General features: G+C 33.3%; 2 protein-coding genes and 30 non-coding genes across 32 annotated transcripts in view; 31 read left to right on the top strand and 1 right to left on the bottom strand.

Moving 5' to 3' along the window:
- Positions 1 to 24,721, bottom strand: part of LOC107446022 (uncharacterized) — a 194,463-nt gene that overhangs the window by 49,452 nt on the left and 120,290 nt on the right. The window lies entirely within an intron of this gene.
- On the top strand, positions 3,308 to 3,379 carry TRNAW-CCA (transfer RNA tryptophan (anticodon CCA)). Its single transcript has one exon. It is a non-coding gene; the product is annotated as a tRNA-Trp (tRNA).
- TRNAW-CCA (transfer RNA tryptophan (anticodon CCA)) lies at positions 3,658 to 3,729 on the top strand. The gene has a single exon. It is a non-coding gene; the product is annotated as a tRNA-Trp (tRNA).
- TRNAW-CCA (transfer RNA tryptophan (anticodon CCA)) lies at positions 4,008 to 4,079 on the top strand. The gene has a single exon. It is a non-coding gene; the product is annotated as a tRNA-Trp (tRNA).
- TRNAW-CCA (transfer RNA tryptophan (anticodon CCA)) lies at positions 4,358 to 4,429 on the top strand. The gene has a single exon. It is a non-coding gene; the product is annotated as a tRNA-Trp (tRNA).
- On the top strand, positions 4,708 to 4,779 carry TRNAW-CCA (transfer RNA tryptophan (anticodon CCA)). The gene has a single exon. It is a non-coding gene; the product is annotated as a tRNA-Trp (tRNA).
- On the top strand, positions 5,058 to 5,129 carry TRNAW-CCA (transfer RNA tryptophan (anticodon CCA)). The gene has a single exon. It is a non-coding gene; the product is annotated as a tRNA-Trp (tRNA).
- On the top strand, positions 5,412 to 5,483 carry TRNAW-CCA (transfer RNA tryptophan (anticodon CCA)). Its single transcript has one exon. It is a non-coding gene; the product is annotated as a tRNA-Trp (tRNA).
- TRNAW-CCA (transfer RNA tryptophan (anticodon CCA)) lies at positions 5,762 to 5,833 on the top strand. Its single transcript has one exon. It is a non-coding gene; the product is annotated as a tRNA-Trp (tRNA).
- On the top strand, positions 6,112 to 6,183 carry TRNAW-CCA (transfer RNA tryptophan (anticodon CCA)). The gene has a single exon. It is a non-coding gene; the product is annotated as a tRNA-Trp (tRNA).
- TRNAW-CCA (transfer RNA tryptophan (anticodon CCA)) lies at positions 6,462 to 6,533 on the top strand. Its single transcript has one exon. It is a non-coding gene; the product is annotated as a tRNA-Trp (tRNA).
- TRNAW-CCA (transfer RNA tryptophan (anticodon CCA)) lies at positions 6,812 to 6,883 on the top strand. Its single transcript has one exon. It is a non-coding gene; the product is annotated as a tRNA-Trp (tRNA).
- TRNAW-CCA (transfer RNA tryptophan (anticodon CCA)) lies at positions 7,166 to 7,237 on the top strand. Its single transcript has one exon. It is a non-coding gene; the product is annotated as a tRNA-Trp (tRNA).
- Positions 7,520 to 7,591, top strand: TRNAW-CCA (transfer RNA tryptophan (anticodon CCA)). Its single transcript has one exon. It is a non-coding gene; the product is annotated as a tRNA-Trp (tRNA).
- Positions 7,870 to 7,941, top strand: TRNAW-CCA (transfer RNA tryptophan (anticodon CCA)). Its single transcript has one exon. It is a non-coding gene; the product is annotated as a tRNA-Trp (tRNA).
- Positions 8,225 to 8,296, top strand: TRNAW-CCA (transfer RNA tryptophan (anticodon CCA)). The gene has a single exon. It is a non-coding gene; the product is annotated as a tRNA-Trp (tRNA).
- TRNAW-CCA (transfer RNA tryptophan (anticodon CCA)) lies at positions 8,579 to 8,650 on the top strand. The gene has a single exon. It is a non-coding gene; the product is annotated as a tRNA-Trp (tRNA).
- TRNAW-CCA (transfer RNA tryptophan (anticodon CCA)) lies at positions 8,929 to 9,000 on the top strand. Its single transcript has one exon. It is a non-coding gene; the product is annotated as a tRNA-Trp (tRNA).
- Positions 9,279 to 9,350, top strand: TRNAW-CCA (transfer RNA tryptophan (anticodon CCA)). The gene has a single exon. It is a non-coding gene; the product is annotated as a tRNA-Trp (tRNA).
- On the top strand, positions 9,629 to 9,700 carry TRNAW-CCA (transfer RNA tryptophan (anticodon CCA)). The gene has a single exon. It is a non-coding gene; the product is annotated as a tRNA-Trp (tRNA).
- The window catches only part of LOC147802258 (uncharacterized), a 106,614-nt gene continuing 92,297 nt past the window's right edge, over positions 10,405 to 24,721 (top strand). The window contains exons 1-2 of the mRNA XM_087152687.1: positions 10,405 to 13,714; positions 19,319 to 22,648. Of these exons, the coding sequence (XP_087008813.1) occupies positions 10,405 to 13,714; positions 19,319 to 22,648 (6,640 nt within the window). The remainder of the gene's footprint in view (positions 13,715 to 19,318; positions 22,649 to 24,721) is intronic.
- On the top strand, positions 15,047 to 15,118 carry TRNAW-CCA (transfer RNA tryptophan (anticodon CCA)). The gene has a single exon. It is a non-coding gene; the product is annotated as a tRNA-Trp (tRNA).
- On the top strand, positions 15,397 to 15,468 carry TRNAW-CCA (transfer RNA tryptophan (anticodon CCA)). Its single transcript has one exon. It is a non-coding gene; the product is annotated as a tRNA-Trp (tRNA).
- TRNAW-CCA (transfer RNA tryptophan (anticodon CCA)) lies at positions 15,751 to 15,822 on the top strand. Its single transcript has one exon. It is a non-coding gene; the product is annotated as a tRNA-Trp (tRNA).
- TRNAW-CCA (transfer RNA tryptophan (anticodon CCA)) lies at positions 16,105 to 16,176 on the top strand. The gene has a single exon. It is a non-coding gene; the product is annotated as a tRNA-Trp (tRNA).
- TRNAW-CCA (transfer RNA tryptophan (anticodon CCA)) lies at positions 16,805 to 16,876 on the top strand. Its single transcript has one exon. It is a non-coding gene; the product is annotated as a tRNA-Trp (tRNA).
- Positions 17,155 to 17,226, top strand: TRNAW-CCA (transfer RNA tryptophan (anticodon CCA)). The gene has a single exon. It is a non-coding gene; the product is annotated as a tRNA-Trp (tRNA).
- On the top strand, positions 17,509 to 17,580 carry TRNAW-CCA (transfer RNA tryptophan (anticodon CCA)). The gene has a single exon. It is a non-coding gene; the product is annotated as a tRNA-Trp (tRNA).
- Positions 17,863 to 17,934, top strand: TRNAW-CCA (transfer RNA tryptophan (anticodon CCA)). Its single transcript has one exon. It is a non-coding gene; the product is annotated as a tRNA-Trp (tRNA).
- TRNAW-CCA (transfer RNA tryptophan (anticodon CCA)) lies at positions 18,563 to 18,634 on the top strand. Its single transcript has one exon. It is a non-coding gene; the product is annotated as a tRNA-Trp (tRNA).
- On the top strand, positions 23,981 to 24,052 carry TRNAW-CCA (transfer RNA tryptophan (anticodon CCA)). The gene has a single exon. It is a non-coding gene; the product is annotated as a tRNA-Trp (tRNA).
- TRNAW-CCA (transfer RNA tryptophan (anticodon CCA)) lies at positions 24,331 to 24,402 on the top strand. Its single transcript has one exon. It is a non-coding gene; the product is annotated as a tRNA-Trp (tRNA).

Genomic DNA, 24,721 nt, shown 5'->3' with positions numbered 1-24,721 from the left:
ATCCAAATAATTGTAAGGACTAAATTGTCCATACTTTGAGCGTCACTACTTTCTGGACATTTTCAACAGAAATGTGAAGAATTCGACGCATAATTTTTGAGTGACATGAGCCCCTTAGCAAATGGACTCTTTATTTGAAATGGAAAACTTTCCCCCGACTGTGCCAGAAAGACTTAAAGTTATTGAAGGACTGTTGAATATAGCGTGAAGTGAGCCCCTAAAAGGGTGGACTTCTTTTGTGTGATATGAGCCCCTGGAAGGGTGGACTCTTTGTGTGATATGAGCCCCTAAAAGGATGGACTCTTTTTGTGTGATATGAGCCCCTAAAAGGGTGGACTCTTTTGTGTGACATGAGCCCCTAAAAGGGTGGACTCTTTCTTGAAACTGAAAACTTTCTCGACTATGTCATAAAAACTCAAAGATATTGAACGACTATTGACCATTATGTGATATGAGCCCCTGAAAGGATGGACTCACTTTGTGCGACATGAGCCATTAAAAGGGTGGACTCTTTTTTCGAAACTGAGAACTTTCCCGACTATGTCATAAAAACTCAAAGATATTGTACGACTATTGATTATAATGTGATATAAGTATAATAATGATAAAAAAATTTGAAAAATAAAAAAATAAAAAATTAAAAAAAACGAAAATCAATGTTTCATTATTGATCTGCTTTATGTAATGTTTTACATAACATAAGACCCTAATGTTTTCCTTAGACATTCTTTTAAAGTAATAAAAGTTTACTCTAGTATTTAATACTTGTGTTGAATTCTCAAAATTATATCTTTAAAATTGTATAAAAACAATTGCAAACATTTTAAGGTTATTAGTATTTTGTGGATAACGCTGGCAGCAAACTGATGTCATGCCTATTAGTATAAGTTTTCATATTTTTACATAATTGTTTACATATTGTTACATCCCCATTTAGTTATCCCCATTTACATATTGTTACATCCCCATGAGTCTTCGGCTGGCAGGGATGGAACCCAATTAATTATGGCTTCACTTGCCAATTGAGTTATGGCTTCACTTGCACCTTATAAATATAACCTTTCACTGGAATTTACTCTAAGAGGTAGTTTTCAATAGAAAATATATGGTGAGAAGGAAAACCTAAATCAGTAACCTTAGAGACTAATAGTATCATGAATTTTTACTGAAAAAAGTAAGGAAAATCTAGTTTAACACTATCAATTAAATCTCTAAGTTTCTCTCAAAAACAACAACTTAGTTACCTTTTCAAAAATATAAAAAAGGAGACAAGATTTTTTCCAAAAATTTAAAATACGGCAAAATTAACTCTAAATAAAGGTAACAAGACAAGCTACAGGACATAATAGGAAAACAAGCAAAGGTATCAAAAAATATTAAGAGACAATAGGAAAACAGGACCAGAGACATGAAGGAAAACGAGATAAAAACAATTCTTAATAAATTTGTCAAAACGAAGCACTAAACAATTATGACAATTATTGTAAATGTATATAATATCGATATGATTGACATAAAAGTATATCACAATCCTTAATTTTTTATAAATTTTTCATAAAAAATGAGTTATGTATCATAAGAAGGAGAGGACAAATTTAAAAACTTAAATGTAAAAATTCAATATAAAGTTAATTAACATAGAGTAAATTTGTTTCGCATAACACTATTTCATTACATACAACTACAAAATTAAAGATATATCTGAATGACTTGAATTACAGGTGCAAGAGCTTCTCAACGTCACCGGCGGCGCAACAGTAGCACGTCTCACTCCAGATCAGAAAATTTAGTGTTTAAATCACGTCTGGGGTCAAAGCGGAGGCGCCACCGCCTCTGCAGAGGATCAAAATTGTGATGCATGTCTTCGGATCATCCTCCGAGATGTTTCCCAGACCGTCGCCAATAGCCCATTGTGCAAGTCTAGTGCGACGTAAATTAACAACAACAACAACAAATCCCGTCTGGGACAAAAAAACAAACATAATTTTGAAACATTTGTTGTTCAACAGTTTTTACAACTAAATGCTTAAAACAAAGTATTTTCTCTTGAAGCAATGAATGAAATTGACAACCAGATGAGTTTAGATATTATGAATATATTTAAAAGCGTAATATTTCAATTGAAAAACCAATTGACCCCTGAAAAAAGTTTTGCAATATTTCCTAACGGAAGAAAAATCTCCAAAAACAAATTTTATATCTAAGTACCATTTATACTTATAAATAAACTAACGAATTAAAGGTGAATTAAATTTAAACCTGTCCCGGAGGCGCAGCAGTAGCACGTCTGACTCCCGATCAGAAGGTTGTGTGCTCAAATCACGTCAAGGTTTAAAATGTTACTTTCTTACTTTTACAGTCTAACTGTTTTTGCTACTTAAAACAAATCATTTCATTTTGAGAAATAAATAAAAATAACCAATTCATCAATTTAGACAATATGAATGATTTTATTACTTTTTCCCACGCAATATTTCAATTTAAAAACAATTTGATCCCTGAAAAAGTTTAGCAGTATTTCCTAACTTAAAAAAAATTTCCAAAAACAAATTTTATATATTTCAAAGAAACTTAAATTACTGGTGTATAAGCTTTCCACCGTGGCCCGGGGGCGCAACGGTCGCGTGTCAGACTCCAGATCAGAAGGTTGCGTGTTCAAATCACGTCCTGGTTAAAAATGTTTCTTTTTAACTTTTACAGTTGAAATATTTCTACTACTTAAAATTTAAAACAAGGCATTTCATTCTGATTCAATAAATAAAATTAACCTATAGATGAGTTTAGACAATATGAATGATTTTATTTCTTTTTCCCACGTAATATTTCAATTTAAAAACAGTTTGATCCCTGAGAAACTGTTTAGCAGCATTTCCCATCGTAACAACAATCTCCAAAAACAAATTTTACATATTTCTAAGTAAATTAAATTATAGGTGTATAAGTTTTCGAACGTGGCCCGGTGGCGCAACTGTAGCGCGGCTGACTCCAGATCAGAAGGTTGCGTGTTCAAATCACGTCCGGGTCAATGTGTTACTTTTTAACTTTTACAGTTAAACTCTTTTTACTACCAAAAGCTTAAAACAAGCAATTTCATTCTGTGGCAATAAATAAAATTAACTAATAGATGAGTTTAGACAATATGAATGATTTTATTTCTTTTTCCCACGTAATATTTCAATTTAAAAACAGTTTGATCCCTGAGAAACGGTTTAGCAGCATTTCCTATCGTAACAAGATCGAATCTCCAAAAACAAATTTTATATATTTCTAAGTAATTTAAATTATAGGTGTATAAGTTTTCTAACGTGGACCGGTGGCGCAACGGTAGCGAGTCTGACTCCAAATCAGAAGGTTGCGTGTTCAAATCACGTCCGGGTCAAGATGTTACTTTTTAACTTTTACAGTTAAACTCTTTTTACTACCAAAAACTTAAAACAAGCAATTTCATTCTGTGGCAATAAATAAAATTAACTGATAGATGAGTTTAGACAATATGAATGATTTTATTTCTTTTTCCCACGTAATATTTCAATTTAAAAACAGTTTGATCCCTGAGAAACAGTTTAGCAGCATTTCCCATCGTAACAACAATCTCCAAAAACAAATTTTACATATTTGTAAGTAAATTAAATTATAGGTGTATAAGTTTTCTAACGTGGCCCGGTGGCGCAACTGTAGCGCGTCTGACTCCAGATCAGAAGGTTGCGTGTTCAAATCACGTCCGGGTCAAGATGTTACTTTTTAACTTTTACAGTTAAACTCTTTTTACTACCAAAAACTTAAAACAAGCAATTTCATTCTGTGGCAATAAATAAAATTAACTGATAGATGAGTTTAGACAATATGAATGATTTTATTTCTTTTTCCCACGTAATATTTCAATTTAAAAACAGTTTGATCCCTGAGAAACAGTTTAGCAGCATTTCCCATCGTAACAACAATCTCCAAAAACAAATTTTACATATTTGTAAGTAAATTAAATTATAGGTGTATAAGTTTTCTAACGTGGCCCGGTGGCGCAACTGTAGCGCGTCTGACTCCAGATCAGAAGGTTGCGTGTTCAAATCACGTCCAGGTCAATATCTTACTTTTTAACTTTTACAGTTAAACTCTTTTTACTACCAAAAACTTAAAACAAGCAATTTCATTCTGTGGCAATAAATAAAATTAACTGATAGATGAGTTTAGACAATATGAATGATTTTATTTCTTTTTTCCACGTAATATTTCAATTTAAAAACAGTTTGATCCCTGAGAAACGGTTTAGCAGAATTTCCTATCGTAACAAGAATCTCCCAAAACAAATTTTACATATTTCTAAGTAATTTAAATTATAGGTGTATAAGTTTTCTAACGTGGCCCGGTGGCGCAACGGTAGCGCGTCTGACTCCAGATCAGAAGGTTGCGTGTTCAAATCACGTCCGGGTCAATGTGTTACTTTTTAACTTTTACAGTTAAACTCTTTTTACTACCAAAAACTTAAAACAAGCAATTTCATTCTGTGGCAATAAATAAAATTTACTAATAGATTGGTTTAGACAATATGAATGATTTTATTTCTTTTTCCCACGTAATATTTCAATTTAAAAACAGTTTGATCCCTGAGAAACTGTTTAGCAGCATTTCCCATCGTAACAACAATCTCCAAAAACAAATTTTACATATTTCTAAGTAAATTAAATTATAGGTTTATAAGCTTTCTAACGTGGCCCGGTGGCGCAACGGTAGCGCGTCTGACTCCAGATCAGAAGGTTGCGTGTTCAAATCACGTCCGGGTCAATATGTTACTTTTTAACTTTTACAGTTAAACTCTTTTTACTACCAAAAACTTAAAACAAGCAATTTCTTTCTGTGGCAATAAATAAAATTAACTGATAGATGAGTTTAGACAATATGAATGATTTTATTTCTTTTTTCGACGTTATATTTCAATTTAAAAACAGTTTGATCCCTGAGAAACGGTTTAGCAGCATTTCCTATCGTAACAAGAATCTCCAAAAACAAATTTTACATATTTCTAAGTAATTTAAATTATAGGTGTATAAGTTTTCTAACGTGGCCCGGAGGCGCAACGGTAGCGCGTCTGACTCCAGATCAGAAGGTTGCGTGTTCAAATCACGTCCGGGTCAATGTGTTACTTTTTAACTTTAACAGTTAAACTCTTTTTACTACCAAAAACTTAAAACAAGCAATTTCATTCTGTGGCAATAAATGAAATTAACTAATAGATGAGTTTAGACAATATGAATGATTTTATTTCTTTTTCCCACGTAATATTTCAATTTAAAAACAGTTTGATCCCTGAGAAACGGTTTAGCAGCATTTCCTATCGTAACAAGATCGAATCTCCAAAAACAAATTTTATATATTTCTAAGTAATTTAAATTATAGGTGTATAAGTTTTCTAACGTGGACCGGTGGCGCAACGGTAGCGAGTCTGACTCCAAATCAGAAGGTTGCGTGTTCAAATCACGTCCGGGTCAAGATGTTACTTTTTAACTTTTACAGTTAAACTCTTTTTACTACCAAAAACTTAAAACAAGCAATTTCATTCTGTGGCAATAAATGAAATTAACTAATAGATGAGTTTAGACAATATGAATGATTTTATTTCTTTTTCCCACGTAATATTTCTATTTAAAAACAGTTTGATCCCTGAGAAACAGTTTAGCAGCATTTCCCATCGTAACAACAATCTCCAAAAACAAATTTTACATATTTGTAAGTAAATTAAATTATAGGTGTATAAGTTTTCTAACGTGGCCCGGTGGCGCAACTGTAGCGCGTCTGACTCCAGATCAGAAGGTTGCGTGTTCAAATCACGTCCAGGTCAATATCTTACTTTTTAACTTTTACAGTTAAACTCTTTTTACTACCAAAAACTTAAAACAAGCAATTTCATTCTGTGGCAATAAATAAAATTAACTGATAGATGAGTTTAGACAATATGAATGATTTTATTTCTTTTTTCCACGTAATATTTCAATTTAAAAACAGTTTGATCCCTGAGAAACGGTTTAGCAGAATTTCCTATCGTAACAAGAATCTCCCAAAACAAATTTTACATATTTCTAAGTAATTTAAATTATAGGTGTATAAGTTTTCTAACGTGGCCCGGTGGCGCAACGGTAGCGCGTCTGACTCCAGATCAGAAGGTTGCGTGTTCAAATCACGTCCGGGTCAATGTGTTACTTTTTAACTTTTACAGTTAAACTCTTTTTACTACCAAAAACTTAAAACAAGCAATTTCATTCTGTGGCAATAAATAAAATTTACTAATAGATTGGTTTAGACAATATGAATGATTTTATTTCTTTTTCCCACGTAATATTTCAATTTAAAAACAGTTTGATCCCTGAGAAACTGTTTAGCAGCATTTCCCATCGTAACAACAATCTCCAAAAACAAATTTTACATATTTCTAAGTAAATTAAATTATAGGTTTATAAGCTTTCTAACGTGGCCCGGTGGCGCAACGGTAGCGCGTCTGACTCCAGATCAGAAGGTTGCGTGTTCAAATCACGTCCGGGTCAATATGTTACTTTTTAACTTTTACAGTTAAACTCTTTTTACTACCAAAAACTTAAAACAAGCAATTTCTTTCTGTGGCAATAAATAAAATTAACTGATAGATGAGTTTAGACAATATGAATGATTTTATTTCTTTTTTCCACGTTATATTTCAATTTAAAAACAGTTTGATCCCTGAGAAACGGTTTAGCAGCATTTCCTATCGTAACAAGAATCTCCAAAAACAAATTTTACATATTTCTAAGTAATTTAAATTATAGGTGTATAAGTTTTCTAACGTGGCCCGGAGGCGCAACGGTAGCGCGTCTGACTCCAGATCAGAAGGTTGCGTGTTCAAATCACGTCCGGGTCAATGTGTTACTTTTTAACTTTAACAGTTAAACTCTTTTTACTACCAAAAACTTAAAACAAGCAATTTCATTCTGTGGCAATAAATGAAATTAACTAATAGATGAGTTTAGACAATATGAATGATTTTATTTCTTTTTCCCACGTAATATTTCAATTTAAAAACAGTTTGATCCCTGAGAAACGGTTTAGCAGCATTTCCTATCGTAACAAGATCGAATCTCCAAAAACAAATTTTATATATTTCTAAGTAATTTAAATTATAGGTGTATAAGTTTTCTAACGTGGACCGGTGGCGCAACGGTAGCGAGTCTGACTCCAAATCAGAAGGTTGCGTGTTCAAATCACGTCCGGGTCAAGATGTTACTTTTTAACTTTTACAGTTAAACTCTTTTTACTACCAAAAACTTAAAACAAGCAATTTCATTCTGTGGCAATAAATGAAATTAACTAATAGATGAGTTTAGACAATATGAATGATTTTATTTCTTTTTCCCACGTAATATTTCAATTTAAAAACAGTTTGATCCCTGAGAAACGGTTTAGCAGCATTTCCCATCGTAACAAGATCGAATCTCCAAAAACAAATTTTATATATCTCTAAGTAATTTAAATTACAGGTGTATAAGTTTTCTAACGTGGCCCGGTGGCGCAACGGTAGCGCGTCTGACTCCAGATCAGAAGGTTGCGTGTTCAAATCACGTCCGGGTCAAGATGCTACTTTTTAACTTTTACAGTTAAACTCTTTTTACTACGAAAAACTTAAAACAAGCAATTTCATTCTGTGGCAATAAATAAAATTAACTGATAGATGAGTTTAGACAATATGAATGATTTTATTTCTTTTTCCCACGTAATATTTCAATTTAAAAACAGTTTGATCCCTGAGAAACGGTTTAGCAGCATTTCCCATCGTAACAACAATCTCCAAAAACAAATTTTACATATTTCTAAGTAAATTAAATTATAGGTGTATAAGTTTTCTAACGTGGCCCGGTGGCGCAACGGTAGCGCGTCTGACTCCAGATCAGAAGGTTGCGTGTTCAAATCACGTCCGGGTCAATGTGTTACTTTTTAACTTTAACAGTTAAACTCTTTTTACTACCAAAAACTTAAAACAAGCAATTTCATTCTGTGGCAATAAATGAAATTAACTAATAGATGAGTTTAGACAATATGAATGATTTTATTTCTTTTTCCCACGTAATATTTCAATTTAAAAAACAGTTTGATCCCTGAGAAACGGTTTAGCAGCATTTCCTATCGTAACAAGATCGAATCTCCAAAAACAAATTTTATATATTTCTAAGTAATTTAAATTATAGGTGTATAAGTTTTCTAACGTGGACCGGTGGCGCAACGGTAGCGAGTCTGACTCCAAATCAGAAGGTTGCGTGTTCAAATCACGTCCGGGTCAAGATGTTACTTTTTAACTTTTACAGTTAAACTCTTTTTACTACCAAAAACTTAAAACAAGCAATTTCATTCTGTGGCAATAAATGAAATTAACTAATAGATGAGTTTAGACAATATGAATGATTTTATTTCTTTTTCCCACGTAATATTTCAATTTAAAAACAGTTTGATCCCTGAGAAACGGTTTAGCAGCATTTCCCATCGTAACAAGCTCGAATCTCCAAAAACAAATTTTATATATCTCTAAGTAATTTAAATTACAGGTGTATAAGTTTTCTAACGTGGCCCGGTGGCGCAACGGTAGCGCGTCTGACTCCAGATCAGAAGGTTGCGTGTTCAAATCACGTCCGGGTCAAGATGCTACTTTTTAACTTTTACAGTTAAACTCTTTTTACTACGAAAAACTTAAAACAAGCAATTTCATTCTGTGGCAATAAATAAAATTAACTGATAGATGAGTTTAGACAATATGAATGATTTTATTTCTTTTTCCCACGTAATATTTCAATTTAAAAACAGTTTGATCCCTGAGAAACAGTTTAGCAGCATTTCCCATCGTAACAACAATCTCCAAAAACAAATTTTACATATTTCTAAGTAAATTAAATTATAGGTGTATAAGTTTTCTAACGTGGCCCGGTGGCGCAACTGTAGCGCGTCTGACTCCAGATCAGAAGGTTGCGTGTTCAAATCACGTCCGGGTCAATATCTTACTTTTTAACTTTTACAGTTAAACTCTTTTTACTACCAAAAACTTAAAACAAGCAATTTCATTCTGTGGCAATAAATAAAATTAACTGATAGATGAGTTTAGACAATATGAATGATTTTATTTCTTTTTTCCACGTAATATTTCAATTTAAAAACAGTTTGATCCCTGAGAAACGGTTTAGCAGAATTTCCTATCGTAACAAGAATCTCCCAAAACAAATTTTACATATTTCTAAGTAATTTAAATTATAGGTGTATAAGTTTTCTAACGTGGCCCGGTGGCGCAACGGTAGCGCGTCTGACTCCACATCAGAAGGTTGCGTGTTCAAATCACGTCCGGGTCAATGTGTTACTTTTTAACTTTTACAGTTAAACTCTTTTTACTACCAAAAACTTAAAACAAGCAATTTCATTCTGTGGCAATAAATAAAATTTACTAATAGATTGGTTTAGACAATATGAATGATTTTATTTCTTTTTCCCACGTAATATTTCAATTTAAAAACAGTTTGATCCCTGAGAAACTGTTTAGCAGCATTTCCCATCGTAACAACAATCTCCAAAAACAAATTTTACATATTTCTAAGTAAATTAAATTATAGGTTTATAAGCTTTCTAACGTGGCCCGGTGGCGCAACGGTAGCGCGTCTGACTCCAGATCAGAAGGTTGCGTGTTCAAATCACGTCCGGGTCAATATGTTACTTTTTAACTTTTACAGTTAAACTCTTTTTACTACCAAAAACTTAAAACAAGCAATTTCATTCTGTGGCAATAAATAAAATTAACTGATAGATGAGTTTAGACAATATGAATGATTTTATTTCTTTTTCCCACGTAATATTTCAATTTAAAAACAGTTTGATCCCTGAGAAACGGTTTAGCAGCATTTCCCATCGTAACTGTGGAAATAAATAGTTTCCAGTTATAAACTTTAGTGTTTGAGTTTATTTTTCAGATTCGTTTCCAGGAAGGAAGTGAAGGGAATTCAAGAAACAAGCATTCAATCAATGTGACGAACGAAATCGTTATCTATAAAAGAACGAACAATTTCTTCTTTCATGCCGGTGGAGAGGGATGAGCCGCCAACTCATCTTTTGAGTCTTTGGCCGATTGTATGATGATCCGATATTTATATTTGTTTATTCAATTAGAATTTTAGATTTAAGTTAACCATTGAAAGTAATTATAAATGTGTTCCACTTTATTTGTGTACGTCATGATTTTTAGCAAACTCTGCTTTGTGAGTTAAATCCACAAAGGTTATGGGCCTTTGCCCACCTCAACGCTATTTGCAAACGTCAACGCCTTTGCCCACGTCAACGATATAGATTAAGAAGAAATTTTTTCTGGGAGCTGAAAGATTTATTTTAATAGCAGGAAGAAACCAAGTTTTGAATATGGAAGGAAATTCCGAATCAACGAACTTAGCCTTTCCCAAACTTGGAGCATTCAACTACGATAGTTGGAAGTGTGACATGAGAGTGTCTCTGATGGATCGTGGAAGTTGGGAATTCGTCGGTGGTGCTGAACCCCCACCACCACCTGTAGACACTGCCCCAGAATCAGTTAAACAGAGTTTCGAGATAAGGAAAGCTAGAGCTTATTCTACAATATATCAAGGTGTTGAACGTCAATTTTTAAAGTTGATTCAGTCTACGACAGATGGAAGAAAAGCTTGGGACTTTCTAAAAGAAAATTTTGAACCTAAATCAAGAGCAAGAATTGCTGGCCTGGTAGATGAATTTTACGAATTGAAATTTCAGCCAAATGAAGAGGTGATTGGAATATTCTGTCAACGAGTTCGAGATAAAACTGCACAGATTAAAGAAGCTGGATTCGAGATTCCCGAACTATTAGTATGTTTCCAGATAATAAGAAAACTTCCGGAAGAATATGACAATTTAGTACAGATCTTATATCGTTTAAAGGATTCGGAATTTACAATAAATAATATTGAGAGTCAATTGATCAGCGAATCCGGAAGAATCCAACTAAAAGCTCGAGATAGTGGGTTCGATTCAGTTACAAATGCTTACTTAGCTAAAACAGACATAAAATCATCAAGAGAAAGGAATTTGTCGAAGCACGAAGACATTCCACACAGCGGAAGCGGTCTGGGCCGGAGAAGTACACAAGAAACTGGATACAGACGAAACTTGCAGAGCAAAGGATATCGACCTAAAGGTATGGGGCCGTGTTTCAACTGCAATAAACAAGGTCATTATTCAAGAGACTGCAGAGCAAGCAAAACTGCAAATAAGATGCAAGATCGTCAAAGTGTGAGGCAAAATCCCGCTACTGGTCTTTTCTATACGGATATTGAAATTAACGAAGAAGTTGCCTCGGTCGACAGCACGGAACTGGATTTAGAAGAATGGCTTATTGACTCAGCAGCAACATCCCATTTCACGAACAGACGAGAATGGTTCGAGACATTTAGACCTCTGAAGAAAGCAAAAGTACTCGTCGGGGATAAGAACAGTACATCAGAAGTAGAAGGGGTAGGTGACATAATTTTTTTTGTTAAAGATAACGACAGATTCGTAAAGCTTATATTAAAGAACGTATACTATGCTCCAAATCTACGACGCAACTTAATAGCTGTATCTAATATTGATATAGCGGGATATAAAATTGTTTGGCAAAATTCAAAAATGATAATCTACGATAACCGTAGCAGATATTTCTTCAGTGTACCTAGAATAGATAAACTGTACATTGTGAAAGGATTACCTGACAAACGTAAATCTGAAATACTTAAAAATGAAATTAACGCTGCATTAGACGTAACACTGTGTCATAGGAGATTTGCTCACCTAAATGACAGTCTTGTTAAGCACATGAGTAATAACAATGTTGTAAAAGGAATTGAGCAACTTAAAGGTAAATCTGAAACTTGTATCACTTGCAAAGTGACAAAGTCTACCCGAGCATCTTTTAAAAGGAATTATCAACGTCTAACAAATAAAGTACTGGATAAGGTGCATATGGATTTGTGGGGACCTTCTCCAACACCTTCAATGGGTGGAAGTCGATATTTTTTGTCGATAATAGATGATTTTTCCAGAAAAGTGGAAGTTTTTACTGTAGAGAAGAAAACAGAAGTTTTTAAATGTTTCAGAACATATCTCGTAAAATCTGAAAGAGAATTAAACTGCAAATTGAAGTCAGTCCGAACAGACAACGGAATGGAATTTTGTCACGCCGAGTTTGAAGATTATTTAAACAATCTGGGAATTCGAATAGAGCGAACTTCAACTTATTCACCAGAACAAAACGGGATAGCAGAAAAATTCAACCGTGACGCAGTTGAAGCTGTTCGAGCATCACTTCACGATAGTGGACTAAATGACCGATTTTGGGCTGAAGCTCTATATATGTACGTTCATGTACGAAACCGAAGTGAACACAAGTTAACAAATGGATTAACACCTTTTGAAATTTGGAATGGATACAAGCCATCAGTTCGAAATCTAAGAATATTTGGTTCCTTGGCATTTGTTCACGTACCCAAGGTAAAACGCAACAAATTGAACAAGACATCAAAACTAGGAATCTTAGTTGGCTACTCAACAAGAACGAAGGGTTATAGGATCTATATTCCAGAAGAAAGAAGAGTAGTAGAAACTATTCATGCTAGTTTTGACGAAACGAAAAATGGAGTAGAGACATTATTTGGGAAGAATAAGAAGTGTGAATACGTAAGATACAAAGACAGCTACCAAGAACAAGTGTTAGACAATAACGAAGAAACTGTTACAAAGAAAAAAGAAATGCTACCAATAAAAATTGAAGAGTGGAAAAGAGTTGAAGCACCAAGAAAATTAAGTTCAAGAATAGATGTTTACTATTACCCACCTTCAAGCAAAGAGAGACTTCGATCAACTATGGACGTAGAACGATTTTGTGCTAAGAACGGATTAAAGTTCCAACCAGAACTATTTTCATTTAAGTCGACAAGTCCAAAGCAAGAAGATAGCGGAGATTCATCGACGGATTGTGTAGTTCAAGATTTCGAAGATATTTTTGAAGACGAAGTATACAACTTGGAATCGCCTAGAACGTACGAGGAAACCCAAGAATCAGCCGACAAGGATAAGTGGAATAAATCCATGGAAGATGAAATTCAAATGATGAAAAATCGTAAAGTATGGGATTTAGTTGAACCTCCAGAAAATGCCAAAATCATCGGAAGCAGATGGGCGTATAATGTGAAGCGAGATGATAAAAACCAGATAAAGAAGTTCAAGTCCCGGCTGGTAGCTCAAGGATTTAAACAGGTAAAAGGAAAAGACTTTTCTGACATTTTTTCACCTGTAGTAAATTTTTCAATTATACGATTTCTATTCATTTTATTAGTAAGTTGTTTATGCTGGAAATGTGTACAACTGGATATTAAAAGTGCTTATTTATACGGTAATTTAAGTGAAACTTTATATATGTCTCAACCGAAAGGATTTGAAGTTAAAGGTAAAGAATATAAAGTTTGTAAATTAAATAAAGCTATATATGGTTTAAAAAAAAGTGGACGAAAGTGGAATATTGAGTTAGATAATACTTTAGTACAACTAGGTTTTGAAAAACTACTTTGGTGTAATTGTGTTTATAAATTAAAATCTAAAGTTATTCTTTTGGTGTATGTCGACGACTTAGTATTATTTGGGGAAGACCAAAACAAAATTGATGAAGCTGTTGATTTACTTAAAAGTAAATTAGAAATTCAAGATTTAGGCAAATTGAAATATTTGTTAGGTGTAAACTTTGAAACCGTAAATGATAGGGTTTATTTACATCAAGTAACTTATATTGAAAAGTTAATGAAGAAACTTGAAGAATTACCTAAAACTTTTGTAAATTTGCCTTTAAAACCTGGAATTAAATTACCACCTAAAGTTAACGAAGAAGAAATTTTTGAAACAGATTTAATGAAAAAATTCCCATATAGAACTTTGATTGGTTGTCTTTCTTTTATAGCTAATAGAAGTAGACCTGATATTGCTTTCTCAGTTAATATTTTATCGCAATATTGTAATGGTTATTCTTATCAACATTGGAATATATTTGCTGATTTATTAAATTATGTGTTTAATACGAAAGATTTAAAAATTAACTTGTCAAGTGTAAATCAAAATAACTTAGTAGCTTTTTCTGATGCTAATTGGGGATGCCATTTAACCAACAGATATTCATCAAGTGGACATATAATATATTTTGGTGGTGTACCGTTCACTTGGAAAACAAGTAAACAAAAGTGTGTAGCTCTTAGTTCTATGGAATCCGAATTTATCTCACTTATAGAATCTGTTAAAGAAATTATTTGGTTTTCAAGAGTTTTAAATGAATTGAATGCATTAGAAAATATGGAAGTACCAATCCAACTCTGTGACAACAAAGCTGCAATTTATTTTTCCAAAAATTCGTTTGAAAATGTGAAAACTAAGCACATAGACGTAAGATATCAGTTTATTAGAAATATGTTAGAAGAAAACTTATTTAAATTGGAGTACATCTGTAGTAAAGACAACTTAGCAGATTTTCTCACGAAACCTTTAAGTAAAGAAAAATTTCAGTATTTTATTGATAAAGTTTATAATGGGGCCGAATGTGGAAATAAATAGTTTCCAGTTATAAACTTTAGTGTTTGAGTTTATTTTTCAGATTCGTTTCCAGGAAAGAAGTGAAGGGAATTCAAGAAACAAGCATTCAATCAATGTGACGAACGAAATCGTTATCTATAAAAGAACGAACAATTTCTTCTTTCATGCCGGTGGAGAGGGATGAGCCGCCAACTCATCTTTTGAGTCTTTGGCCGATTGTATGATGATCCGATATTTATATTTGTATATTCAATTAGAATTTTAGATTTAAGTTAACCATTGAAAGTAATAATAAATGTGTTCCACTTTATTTGTGTACGTCATGATTTTTAGCAAACTCTGCTTTGTGAGTTAAATCCACAGTAACAAGATCGAATCTCCAAAAACAAATTTTATATATCTCTAAGTAATTTAAATTATAGGTGTATAAGTTTTCTAACGTGGCCCGGTGGCGCAACGGTAGCGCGTCTGACTCCAGATCAGAAGGTTGCGTGTTCAAATCACGTCCGGGTCAAGATGCTACTTTTTAACTTTTACAGTTAAACTCTTTTTACTACCAAAAACTTAAAACAAGCAATTTCATTCTGTGGCAATAAATAAAATTAACTGATAGATGAGTTTAGACAATATGAATGATTTTATTTCTTTTTCCCACGTAATATTTCAATTTAAAAACAGTTTGATCCCTGAGAAACTGTTTAGCAGCATTTCCCATCGTAACAACAATCTCCAAAAACAAATTTTACATATTTCTAAGTAAATTAAATTATAGGTGTATAAGTTTTCTAACGTGGCCCGGTGGCGCAACTGTAGCGCGTCTGACTCCAGATCAGAAGGTTGCGTGTTCAAATCACGTCCGGGTCAATGTGTTACTTTTTAACTTTTGCAGTTAAACTCTTTTTACTACCAAAAACTTAAAACAAGCAATTTCATTCTGTGGCAATAAATAAAATTAACTAATAGATGAGTTTAGACAATATGAATGATTTTATTTCTTTTTCCCACGTAATATTTCAATTTAAAAACAGTTTGATCCCTGAGAAACGGTTTAGCAGCATTTCCTATCGTAACAAGATCGAATCTCCAAATACAAATTTTACATAATTCTAAGTAAATTAAATAATAGGTGTATAAGTTTTCTAACGTGGCCCGGTGGCGCAACGGTAGCGAGTCTGACTCCAGATCAGAAGGTTGCGTGTTCAAATCACGTCCGGGTCAAGATGTTACTTTTTAACTTTCACAGTTAAACTCTTTTTACTACCAAAAACTTAAAACAAGCAATTTCATTCTGTGGCAATAAATGAAATTAACTAATAGATGAGTTTAGACAATATGAATGATTTTATTTCTTTTTACCACGTAATATTTCAATTTAAAAACAGTTTGATCCCTGAGAAACGGTTTAGCAGCATTTCCCATCGTAACAAGATCGAATCTCCAAAAACAAATTTTATATATCTCTAAGTAATTTAAATTATAGGTGTATAAGTTTTTTAACGTGGCCCGGTGGCGCAACGGTAGCGCGTCTGACTCCAGATCAGAAGGTTGCGTGTTCAAATCACGTCCGGGTCAAGATGCTACTTTTTAACTTTTACAGTTAAACTCTTTTTACTACCAAAAACTTAAAACAAGCAATTTCATTCTGTGGCAATAAATAAAATTAACTGATAGATGAGTTTAGACAATATGAATGATTTTATTTCTTTTTCCCACGTAATATTTCAATTTAAAAACAGTTTGATCCCTGAGAAACTGTTTAGCAGCATTTCCCATCGTAACAACAATCTCCAAAAACAAATTTTACATATTTCTAAGTAAATTAAATTATAGGTGTATAAGCTTTCTAACGTGGCCCGGTTGCGCAACGGTAGCGCGTCTGACTCTAGATCAGAAGGTTGCGTGTTCAAATCACGTTCGGGTCAATATGTTACTTTTTAACTTTTACAGTTAAACTCTTTTTACTACCAAAAACTTAAAACAAGCAATTTCATTCTGTGGCAATAAATAAAATTAACTGATAGATGAGTTTAGACAATATGAATGATTTTATTTCTTTTTTCCACGTAATATTTCAATTTAAAAACAGTTTGATCCCTGAGAAACGGTTTAGCAGCATTTCCTATCGTAACAACAATCTCCAAAAACAAATTTTACATATTTCTAAGTAAATTAAATTATAGGTGTATAAGTTTTCTAACGTGGCCCGGTGGCGCAACTGTAGCGCGTCTGACTCCAGATCAGAAGGTTGCGTGTTCAAATCACGTCCGGGTCAAGATGCTACTTTTTAACTTTTACAGTTAAACTCTTTTTACTACCAAAAACTTAAAACAAGCAATTTCATTCTGTGGCAATAAATAAAATTAACTGATAGATGAGTTTAGACAATATGAATGATTTTATTTCTTTTTCCCACGTAATATTTCAATTTAAAAACAGTTTGATCCCTGAGAAACTGTTTAGCAGCATTTCCCATCGTAACAACAATCTCCAAAAACAAATTTTACATATTTCTAAGTAAATTAAATTATAGGTGTATAAGTTTTCTAACGTGGCCCGGTGGCGCAACTGTAGCGCGTCTGACTCCAGATCAGAAGGTTGCGTGTTCAAATCACGTCCGGGTCAATGTGTTACTTTTTAACTTTTGCAGTTAAACTCTTTTTACTACCAAAAACTTAAAACAAGCAATTTCATTCTGTGGCAATAAATAAAATTAACTAATAGATGAGTTTAGACAATATGAATGATTTTATTTCTTTTTCCCACGTAATATTTCAATTTAAAAACAGTTTGATCCCTGAGAAACGGTTTAGCAGCATTTCCTATCGTAACAAGATCGAATCTCCAAATACAAATTTTACATATTTCTAAGTAAATTAAATAATAGGTGTATAAGTTTTCTAACGTGGCCCGGTGGCGCAACGGTAGCGAGTCTGACTCCAGATCAGAAGGTTGCGTGTTCAAATCACGTCCGGGTCAAGATGTTACTTTTTAACTTTCACAGTTAAACTCTTTTTACTACCAAAAACTTAAAACAAGCAATTTCATTCTGTGGCAATAAATGAAATTAACTAATAGATGAGTTTAGACAATATGAATGATTTTATTTCTTTTTACCACGTAATATTTCAATTTAAAAACAGTTTGATCCCTGAGAAACGGTTTAGCAGCATTTCCCATCGTAACAAGATCGAATCTCCAAAAACAAATTTTATATATCTCTAAGTAATTTAAATTATAGGTGTATAAGTTTTTTAACGTGGCCCGGTGGCGCAACGGTAGCGCGTCTGACTCCAGATCAGAAGGTTGCGTGTTCAAATCACGTCCGGGTCAAGATGCTACTTTTTAACTTTTACAGTTAAACTCTTTTTACTACCAAAAACTTAAAACAAGCAATTTCATTCTGTGGCAATAAATAAAATTAACTGATAGATGAGTTTAGACAATATGAATGATTTTATTTCTTTTTCCCACGTAATATTTCAATTTAAAAACAGTTTGATCCCTGAGAAACTGTTTAGCAGCATTTCCCATCGTAACAACAATCTCCAAAAACAAATTTTACATATTTCTAAGTAAATTAAATTATAGGTGTATAAGCTTTCTAACGTGGCCCGGTTGCGCAACGGTAGCGCGTCTGACTCTAGATCAGAAGGTTGCGTGTTCAAATCACGTTCGGGTCAATATGTTACTTTTTAACTTTTACAGTTAAACTCTTTTTACTACCAAAAACTTAAAACAAGCAATTTCATTCTGTGGCAATAAATAAAATTAACTGATAGATGAGTTTAGACAATATGAATGATTTTATTTCTTTTTTCCACGTTATATTTCAATTTAAAAACAGTTTGATCCCTGAGAAACGGTTTAGCAGCATTTCCTATCGTAACAAGAATCTCCAAAAACAAATTTTACATATTTCTAAGTAAATTAAATTATAGGTTTATAAGCTTTCTAACGTGGCCCGGTGGCGCAACGGTAGCGCGTCTGACTCCAGATCAGAAGGTTGCGTGTTCAAATCACGTCCGGGTCAATATGTTACTTTTTAACTTTTACAGTTAAACTCTTTTTACTACCAAAAACTTAAAACAAGCAATTTCATTCTGTGGCAATAAATAAAATTAACTGATAGATGAGTTTAGACAATATGAATGATTTTATTTCTTTTTCCCACGTAATATTTCAATTTAAAAACAGTTTGATCCCTGAGAAACGGTTTAGCAGCATTTCCCATCGTAACTGTGGAAATAAATAGTTTCCAGTTATAAACTTTAGTGTTTGAGTTTATTTTTCAGATTCGTTTCCAGGAAGGAAGTGAAGGGAATTCAAGAAACAAGCATTCAATCAATGTGACGAACGAAATCGTTATCTATAAAAGAACGAACAATTTCTTCTTTCATGCCGGTGGAGAGGGATGAGCCGCCAACTCATCTTTTGAGTCTTTGGCCGATTGTATGATGATCCGATATTTATATTTGTTTATTCAATTAGAATTTTAGATTTAAGTTAACCATTGAAAGTAATTATAAATGTGTTCCACTTTATTTGTGTACGTCATGATTTTTAGCAAACTCTGCTTTGTGAGTTAAATCCACAAAGGTTATGGGCCTTTGCCCACCTCAACGCTATTTGCAAACGTCAACGCCTTTGCCCACGTCAACGATATAGATTAAGAAGAAATTTTTTCTGGGAGCTGAAAGATTTATTTTAATAGCAGGAAGAAACCAAGTTTTGAATATGGAAGGAAATTCCGAATCAACGAACTTAGCCTTTCCCAAACTTGGAGCATTCAACTACGATAGTTGGAAGTGTGACATGAGAGTGTCTCTGATGGATCGTGGAAGTTGGGAATTCGTCGGTGGTGCTGAACCCCCACCACCACCTGTAGACACTGCCCCAGAATCAGTTAAACAGAGTTTCGAGATAAGGAAAGCTAGAGCTTATTCTACAATATATCAAGGTGTTGAACGTCAATTTTTAAAGTTGATTCAGTCTACGACAGATGGAAGAAAAGCTTGGGACTTTCTAAAAGAAAATTTTGAACCTAAATCAAGAGCAAGAATTGCTGGCCTGGTAGATGAATTTTACGAATTGAAATTTCAGCCAAATGAAGAGGTGATTGGAATATTCTGTCAACGAGTTCGAGATAAAACTGCACAGATTAAAGAAGCTGGATTCGAGATTCCCGAACTATTAGTATGTTTCCAGATAATAAGAAAACTTCCGGAAGAATATGACAATTTAGTACAGATCTTATATCGTTTAAAGGATTCGGAATTTACAATAAATAATATTGAGAGTCAATTGATCAGCGAATCCGGAAGAATCCAACTAAAAGCTCGAGATAGTGGGTTCGATTCAGTTACAAATGCTTACTTAGCTAAAACAGACATAAAATCATCAAGAGAAAGGAATTTGTCGAAGCACGAAGACATTCCACACAGCGGAAGCGGTCTGGGCCGGAGAAGTACACAAGAAACTGGATACAGACGAAACTTGCAGAGCAAAGGATATCGACCTAAAGGTATGGGGCCGTGTTTCAACTGCAATAAACAAGGTCATTATTCAAGAGACTGCAGAGCAAGCAAAACTGCAAATAAGATGCAAGATCGTCAAAGTGTGAGGCAAAATCCCGCTACTGGTCTTTTCTATACGGATATTGAAATTAACGAAGAAGTTGCCTCGGTCGACAGCACGGAACTGGATTTAGAAGAATGGCTTATTGACTCAGCAGCAACATCCCATTTCACGAACAGACGAGAATGGTTCGAGACATTTAGACCTCTGAAGAAAGCAAAAGTACTCGTCGGGGATAAGAACAGTACATCAGAAGTAGAAGGGGTAGGTGACATAATTTTTTTTGTTAAAGATAACGACAGATTCGTAAAGCTTATATTAAAGAACGTATACTATGCTCCAAATCTACGACGCAACTTAATAGCTGTATCTAATATTGATATAGCGGGATATAAAATTGTTTGGCAAAATTCAAAAATGATAATCTACGATAACCGTAGCAGATATTTCTTCAGTGTACCTAGAATAGATAAACTGTACATTGTGAAAGGATTACCTGACAAACGTAAATCTGAAATACTTAAAAATGAAATTAACGCTGCATTAGACGTAACACTGTGTCATAGGAGATTTGCTCACCTAAATGACAGTCTTGTTAAGCACATGAGTAATAACAATGTTGTAAAAGGAATTGAGCAACTTAAAGGTAAATCTGAAACTTGTATCACTTGCAAAGTGACAAAGTCTACCCGAGCATCTTTTAAAAGGAATTATCAACGTCTAACAAATAAAGTACTGGATAAGGTGCATATGGATTTGTGGGGACCTTCTCCAACACCTTCAATGGGTGGAAGTCGATATTTTTTGTCGATAATAGATGATTTTTCCAGAAAAGTGGAAGTTTTTACTGTAGAGAAGAAAACAGAAGTTTTTAAATGTTTCAGAACATATCTCGTAAAATCTGAAAGAGAATTAAACTGCAAATTGAAGTCAGTCCGAACAGACAACGGAATGGAATTTTGTCACGCCGAGTTTGAAGATTATTTAAACAATCTGGGAATTCGAATAGAGCGAACTTCAACTTATTCACCAGAACAAAACGGGATAGCAGAAAAATTCAACCGTGACGCAGTTGAAGCTGTTCGAGCATCACTTCACGATAGTGGACTAAATGACCGATTTTGGGCTGAAGCTCTATATATGTACGTTCATGTACGAAACCGAAGTGAACACAAGTTAACAAATGGATTAACACCTTTTGAAATTTGGAATGGATACAAGCCATCAGTTCGAAATCTAAGAATATTTGGTTCCTTGGCATTTGTTCACGTACCCAAGGTAAAACGCAACAAATTGAACAAGACATCAAAACTAGGAATCTTAGTTGGCTACTCAACAAGAACGAAGGGTTATAGGATCTATATTCCAGAAGAAAGAAGAGTAGTAGAAACTATTCATGCTAGTTTTGACGAAACGAAAAATGGAGTAGAGACATTATTTGGGAAGAATAAGAAGTGTGAATACGTAAGATACAAAGACAGCTACCAAGAACAAGTGTTAGACAATAACGAAGAAACTGTTACAAAGAAAAAAGAAATGCTACCAATAAAAATTGAAGAGTGGAAAAGAGTTGAAGCACCAAGAAAATTAAGTTCAAGAATAGATGTTTACTATTACCCACCTTCAAGCAAAGAGAGACTTCGATCAACTATGGACGTAGAACGATTTTGTGCTAAGAACGGATTAAAGTTCCAACCAGAACTATTTTCATTTAAGTCGACAAGTCCAAAGCAAGAAGATAGCGGAGATTCATCGACGGATTGTGTAGTTCAAGATTTCGAAGATATTTTTGAAGACGAAGTATACAACTTGGAATCGCCTAGAACGTACGAGGAAACCCAAGAATCAGCCGACAAGGATAAGTGGAATAAATCCATGGAAGATGAAATTCAAATGATGAAAAATCGTAAAGTATGGGATTTAGTTGAACCTCCAGAAAATGCCAAAATCATCGGAAGCAGATGGGCGTATAATGTGAAGCGAGATGATAAAAACCAGATAAAGAAGTTCAAGTCCCGGCTGGTAGCTCAAGGATTTAAACAGGTAAAAGGAAAAGACTTTTCTGACATTTTTTCACCTGTAGTAAATTTTTCAATTATACGATTTCTATTCATTTTATTAGTAAGTTGTTTATGCTGGAAATGTGTACAACTGGATATTAAAAGTGCTTATTTATACGGTAATTTAAGTGAAACTTTATATATGTCTCAACCGAAAGGATTTGAAGTTAAAGGTAAAGAATATAAAGTTTGTAAATTAAATAAAGCTATATATGGTTTAAAAAAAAGTGGACGAAAGTGGAATATTGAGTTAGATAATACTTTAGTACAACTAGGTTTTGAAAAACTACTTTGGTGTAATTGTGTTTATAAATTAAAATCTAAAGTTATTCTTTTGGTGTATGTCGACGACTTAGTATTATTTGGGGAAGACCAAAACAAAATTGATGAAGCTGTTGATTTACTTAAAAGTAAATTAGAAATTCAAGATTTAGGCAAATTGAAATATTTGTTAGGTGTAAACTTTGAAACCGTAAATGATAGGGTTTATTTACATCAAGTAACTTATATTGAAAAGTTAATGAAGAAACTTGAAGAATTACCTAAAACTTTTGTAAATTTGCCTTTAAAACCTGGAATTAAATTACCACCTAAAGTTAACGAAGAAGAAATTTTTGAAACAGATTTAATGAAAAAATTCCCATATAGAACTTTGATTGGTTGTCTTTCTTTTATAGCTAATAGAAGTAGACCTGATATTGCTTTCTCAGTTAATATTTTATCGCAATATTGTAATGGTTATTCTTATCAACATTGGAATATATTTGCTGATTTATTAAATTATGTGTTTAATACGAAAGATTTAAAAATTAACTTGTCAAGTGTAAATCAAAATAACTTAGTAGCTTTTTCTGATGCTAATTGGGGATGCCATTTAACCAACAGATATTCATCAAGTGGACATATAATATATTTTGGTGGTGTACCGTTCACTTGGAAAACAAGTAAACAAAAGTGTGTAGCTCTTAGTTCTATGGAATCCGAATTTATCTCACTTATAGAATCTGTTAAAGAAATTATTTGGTTTTCAAGAGTTTTAAATGAATTGAATGCATTAGAAAATATGGAAGTACCAATCCAACTCTGTGACAACAAAGCTGCAATTTATTTTTCCAAAAATTCGTTTGAAAATGTGAAAACTAAGCACATAGACGTAAGATATCAGTTTATTAGAAATATGTTAGAAGAAAACTTATTTAAATTGGAGTACATCTGTAGTAAAGACAACTTAGCAGATTTTCTCACGAAACCTTTAAGTAAAGAAAAATTTCAGTATTTTATTGATAAAGTTTATAATGGGGCCGAATGTGGAAATAAATAGTTTCCAGTTATAAACTTTAGTGTTTGAGTTTATTTTTCAGATTCGTTTCCAGGAAAGAAGTGAAGGGAATTCAAGAAACAAGCATTCAATCAATGTGACGAACGAAATCGTTATCTATAAAAGAACGAACAATTTCTTCTTTCATGCCGGTGGAGAGGGATGAGCCGCCAACTCATCTTTTGAGTCTTTGGCCGATTGTATGATGATCCGATATTTATATTTGTATATTCAATTAGAATTTTAGATTTAAGTTAACCATTGAAAGTAATAATAAATGTGTTCCACTTTATTTGTGTACGTCATGATTTTTAGCAAACTCTGCTTTGTGAGTTAAATCCACAGTAACAAGATCGAATCTCCAAAAACAAATTTTATATATCTCTAAGTAATTTAAATTATAGGTGTATAAGTTTTCTAACGTGGCCCGGTGGCGCAACGGTAGCGCGTCTGACTCCAGATCAGAAGGTTGCGTGTTCAAATCACGTCCGGGTCAAGATGCTACTTTTTAACTTTTACAGTTAAACTCTTTTTACTACCAAAAACTTAAAACAAGCAATTTCATTCTGTGGCAATAAATAAAATTAACTGATAGATGAGTTTAGACAATATGAATGATTTTATTTCTTTTTCCCACGTAATATTTCAATTTAAAAACAGTTTGATCCCTGAGAAACTGTTTAGCAGCATTTCCCATCGTAACAACAATCTCCAAAAACAAATTTTACATATTTCTAAGTAAATTAAATTATAGGTGTATAAGTTTTCTAACGTGGCCCGGTGGCGCAACTGTAGCGCGTCTGACTCCAGATCAGAAGGTTGCGTGTTCAAATCACGTCCGGGTCAATGTGTTACTTTTTAACTTTTGCAGTTAAACTCTTTTTACTACCAAAAACTTAAAACAAGCAATTTCATTCTGTGGCAATCAATAAAATTAACTAATAGATGAGTTTAGACAATATGAATGATTTTATTTCTTTTTCCCACGTAATATTTCAATTTAAAAACAGTTTGATCCCTGAGAAACGGTTTAGCAGCATTTCCTATCGTAACAAGATCGAATCTCCAAATACAAATTTTACATATTTCTAAGTAAATTAAATAATAGGTGTATAAGTTTTCTAACGTGGCCCGGTGGCGCAACGGTAGCGAGTCTGACTCCAGA

The sequence above is a fragment of the Parasteatoda tepidariorum genome, chromosome 10 (assembly GCF_982258835.1).
Source record: "Parasteatoda tepidariorum strain Cologne lab strain chromosome 10, Ptep-v5.0, whole genome shotgun sequence".
NCBI classification, from domain to species: Eukaryota; Metazoa; Arthropoda; class Arachnida; order Araneae; family Theridiidae; genus Parasteatoda; species Parasteatoda tepidariorum.
The sequence above is the reverse complement of the archived record's forward strand: the minus strand, read 5'-3'. Positions and strand labels throughout refer to the sequence as shown.